The following is a 5,000-nucleotide window of genomic DNA, read 5'->3' as shown; positions in this document are numbered from 1 at the left end:
CTGTATTATGATCTAATGATGATCTGTATTATGATCTTATGATGATCTGTATTATGATCTTATGATGATCTGTATTATGATCTTATGATGATCTGTATTATGATCTTATGATGATCTGTATTATGATCTAACGATGATCTGTATTATGTAATATGATCTGATGTCACGGATGCAAGCGGACAAAATGTGTTTTCTCAGACGGGTGGCTGGCATCTCCCTTATCTCCCTTAGAGATGGGATGGGATCTCATCCCATCTCCCTCAGAGATCGGGTGAGAAGTTCAATCATCTGTGAGAGACTTGGAGTAGAACCGCTGCTCCTTCACTTGGAAAGGAGTCAGCTTAGGTGGTTGGGGCATCTAGTACGTATGCCCCCCCGAGCGACTTCCTAGGAAGGTCCTCGATGCACGTCCCACTGACCAAAGACCAAAGACCAGATGGAGGGATTATATCTCCAAACTGGCTTCGGAACGCCTCGGTATACTCCCTGACCAGATGGAGGGATTATATCTCCACTGGGAGGAGACTAAGGCTGGATAATATCAAAAATGTATCGATATTGAGGTATATCGATATATCGACTTGAAATGAGATATTGGTGTATGTGTCAAATTAATTAACAAACACACGCATGCATGTCACACATGCAAAAAAGCAGTCCATCTGTAACCAGGTGTGGTTATTTCAATAAAACCATTGTTGAAAAATGGAAATAAGGCATTTAAAGGACCTACACCATGAATTTTCACTTTTTCTATTTTAAAACCTTTTTTTGGGGTCCCACTGGCACCTTCTATCCTCACAAAGTCCTATTTCTGTACATTGTGTCTTTCTCTGGTTTTGGGAAGACAGAGATGAAAAGCTTTCCACGGGTTCTCAGAACAGTGCTGTTCTGAGAGTTGATCCGTGTGACGTCACACGGATTCCCGTTTTTTTTTTCAGAGTCAAAAAAAGAATTTTTTTCAAAAAAAATGTTTTTCAAAAAAAATGTTTTTTCAAAACATTTTTTTTTCAAAACATTTTTTTTTCAAAACATTTTTTTTTCAAAAAACTTTTTTTTCAAAAAACTTTTTTTTCAAAAAACTTTTTTTTCAAAAAACTTTTTTTTTCAAAAACTTTTTTTTCAAAAAACTTTTCTTTTTTTTAAAAAACTTTTCTTTTTTTTTCTCAAACATTTTTTTTTTTTTACTTTTTTTTTATACATAAATACACTGCAGGTGGGGTTGATTGTCTAATGTAGATTAACTTTCAGTAATGTCTGGTCTAGCAACGGTCGCCCTGTGTCATTTGACAGTAGGCCTATAACATACAACATAGGCCTACAGTAGGCTATAATCAGAGCTGCAACATTATCCTATTTTTGTATTGGCCCAATATTAACATTATTTGTTGTCAACGTGGGGTCCGGGGAGGAGTGAAGAGGAGGGGAGGGGGGAGGGGTGGAAAAACCCCACTAGATGCGCCCCTGAGCAAACAGACGCCGTTTTGGTATTGCAGCTGGAGAGCCTCATTATAGTAGAGCTAGAACAAACAAAAAGAATGGTCAGAGTGTTTGTTGAGGGTTAAAACCTGTCTAAGACTCAATTTTGAGCATATATTTATACAAAAAATATAGTTTTAAAAGCATGGTGTAGGCCCTTTAATGTCTTTATTCTATCTGTACTGTGCAGTGTGCATGCATGGATATGCTATTCATTATCTGGGTTAGGCAGGCAGTGGACCTAAAGCAGAAAAACATTAAAAATAGGGCTGGGACTTTAACTGATTAATTGCGATGAATTAATTACAGAAAATTTACGCGATAAAAAAATAAATAAAGCATTTTAATCGCACTTAGTTTTTGCACCACAGAACCTTCAGTTTCGGGCATACCGATCATAGTGATGCACCAACCAAGAAGAGACAACAAGCACAAAGGGAGAAGTAGCCGATCAGAGCGCTTTGCTTGGCCCAGTGGATGAGAAATTTAGATTTCACTCGTACAACAAAATGTGTTTTACTTGAAAAAAAAGAATTCTCGGGTCAAATATTAATATGCGATTAAAATGCGATTAATTGCGATTAATTAATTACAAAGCCTGTAATTAATTCGATAAATTTTTTTAATCACATCCCAGCCAAAATTTAGAACTATATTACTGCAATTGTTTTTACTAATATAATCAGTAATATCGATAACGAGGTATTCATCAACGTTATCGATTATTGAATATTTTCCTAGCCTTAATATGATCTAACCTAATGTCATCTAATCTGATCTGATGTAATCTAATCTGATGTAATCTAATCTGATGTAATCTGATCTGATGTAATCTGATCTGATCTAATCTGATGTAATCTAATCTAATCTGATGTAATCTAATCTGATGTAATATGATGTAATCTAATCTAATCTAATCTGATGTAATCTGATGAAATCTAATCTAATCTGATGTAATGTAATCTGATGTAATCTAATCTAATCTAATCTGATGTAATCTGATGAAATCTAATCTAATCTGATGTAATCTATTCTGATGTAATCTAATCTGATGTAATCTGATGTAATCTAATCTAATCTGATGTAATCTGATGTAATCTAATCTGATGTAATCTGATGTAATCTAATCTGATGTAATCTGATGTAATCTGATGTAATCTAATCTAATCTGATGTAATCTGATGTAATCTAATCTGATGTAATTTGACCTGATGTAATCTGACCCGATTTAATCTGATGTAATCTAATCTGACGTAACCTGATTTGATGTAATCTGATGTAATCTAATCTGATGTAATCTAATCTGATGTAACCTGATTTGATGTAATCTGATGTAATCTAATCTGATGTAATCTAATCTAATCTAATCTAATCTGATGTAATCTAATCTGATGTAATCTAATCTGATGTAATCTAATCTAATCTAATCTGATGTAATCTAATCTGAGGTAATCTAATCTGATGTAATCTGATCTGATCTAATCTAATCTGATGTAATCTAATCTGATGTAATCTAATCTGATGTAATCTGATCTAATCTAATCTAATCTGATGTCATCTGATCTGATCTAATCTGATGTAATCTAATCTGATGTAATCTGATCTAATCTAATCTGATGTAATCTAATCTGATGTAATCTAATCTAATCTAATCTGATGTAATCTAATCTGATGTAATCTAATCTGATGTAATCTGATCTGATCTGATCTAATCTGATGTAATCTAATCTGATCTAATCTGATGTAATCTAATCTAATCTAATCTGGTGTAATCTAATCTGATGTAATCTAATCTGATGTAATCTAATCTGATGTGATCTAATCTGATGTAATCTAATCTGACGTAATCTAATCTGATGTAATCTAATCTGATGTAATCTAATCTGATTTGATCTGATGTAATCTAATCTGATGTAATCTGATCTAATCTGATGTAATCTAATCTAATCTGATCTAATCTAATCTGATGTAATCTAATCTGATGTAATCTAATCTGATTTGATCTGATGTAATCTAATCTGATGTAATCTGATCTAATCTGATGTAATCTAATCTAATCTGATCTAATCTAATCTGGTGTAATCTAATCTGATGTAATCTAATCTGATGTGATCTAATCTGATTTAATCTAATCTGACGTAATCTAATTTGATGTAATCTAATCTTACATAATCTAATCTGATGTAATCTAATCTCATGTAATCTAATCTGATGTAATCTAATCTGATCTAATCTAATCTGATCTAATCTCAGGAGCTCCTAAGGACAGTAAGGAAGACGGTCGCGGCTCGGTGATTCTGGCCGTGACAAACAGACACACACACACACCCTCCTACACACACAACACACAGTACACAGCACGCACACGCACACCCACACATCACTCTGCACACGCACACACCCTGCAGCCGGTGCTGAGGCTGAGAGGAGAGCAGATGGGGTCATACTATGGAAACTCTCTGGCTGTGACCGACCTCAACAATGACGGGTACAACTACACACACACACACACACACACACACACACACACACACACACACACACACACACACACACACACACACACACACACACAATGCAACGCTGAAGTGATCAAACAAGCCGTTTCTTCTCCCCTCCAGGTGGAATGACCTGCTGGTTGGAGCTCCTTACTACTTCCACAGAGCCAGAGAGGAGGGGGGCGGAGTCTACGTCTACATGAACAGAGGAGGGATGTTTGGCCCCGCCCCCGACCGCACGCTGCGGGGGCCCACAGGCTCCGCCTTCGGGATGGCCCTGGTGGCTGCGGGGGACCTGGACCAAGATGGCTTCCAAGGTAAATAATCCTTTACCAAGATGGCTTCCAAGGTAAATAAACCTTTACCAAGATGGCTTCCAAGGTAACTACAACCTTTACCAAGATGGCTTCCAAGGTAACTATAACCTGGACCAAGATGGCTTCCAAGGTAAATAAAACTTTACCAAGATGGCTTCCAAGGTAACTACAACCTTTACCAAGATGGCTTCCAAGGTAACTATAACCTGGACCAAGATGGCTTCCAAGGTAACTACAACCTTTACCAAGATGGCTTCCAAGGAAACTACAACCTTTACAAAGATGGCTTCCAAGGTAACTACAGCCTTTACCAAGATGGCTTCCAAGGTAAGAACATTTACCAAGATGGCTTCCAAGGTAACTACAACATTTACCAAGATGGCTTCCAAGGTGACTACAACGTTTACCAAGATGGCTTCCAAGGTAACTGCAACCTTTACCAAGATGGCTTCCAAGTTAACTGCAACCTTTACCAAGATGGCTTCCAAGGTATAATAACTATAGAACCTTTACCAAGATGGCTTACAAGGTAAGAACTTTTACCAAGATGGCTTCCAAGGTAACTACAACCTTTACCAAGATGGCTTCCAAGGTAACTAGAACCTTTACCAAGATGGCTTCCAAGGTATAATAACTATAGAACCTTTACCAAGATGGCTTCCAAGGTAAGAACTTTTACCAAGATGGCTTCCAAAGTAACTACAAC

General features: G+C 36.7%; 1 protein-coding gene across 1 annotated transcript in view; it reads left to right on the top strand.

The window, feature by feature from the left end:
* Window positions 1-5,000, top strand: part of LOC308284256 (integrin alpha-3-like) — a gene marked incomplete at both ends in the record, with an annotated part of 40,577 nt that overhangs the window by 13,966 nt on the left and 21,611 nt on the right. Inside the window, 3 exons of the mRNA XM_080724826.1 lie at window positions 3,733-3,770; window positions 3,888-3,967; window positions 4,101-4,294. Coding sequence (XP_080580952.1) covers window positions 3,733-3,770; window positions 3,888-3,967; window positions 4,101-4,294 — 312 coding nt within the window. The remainder of the gene's footprint in view (window positions 1-3,732; window positions 3,771-3,887; window positions 3,968-4,100; window positions 4,295-5,000) is intronic.

The sequence above is a fragment of the Nannobrachium achirus genome (genome assembly GCF_963921795.1).
Source record: "Nannobrachium achirus genome assembly, chromosome: 4".
Lineage (NCBI taxonomy): Eukaryota > Metazoa > Chordata > Actinopteri > Myctophiformes > Myctophidae > Nannobrachium > Nannobrachium achirus.
This window is presented reverse-complemented; position numbering and strand designations above follow the sequence as displayed.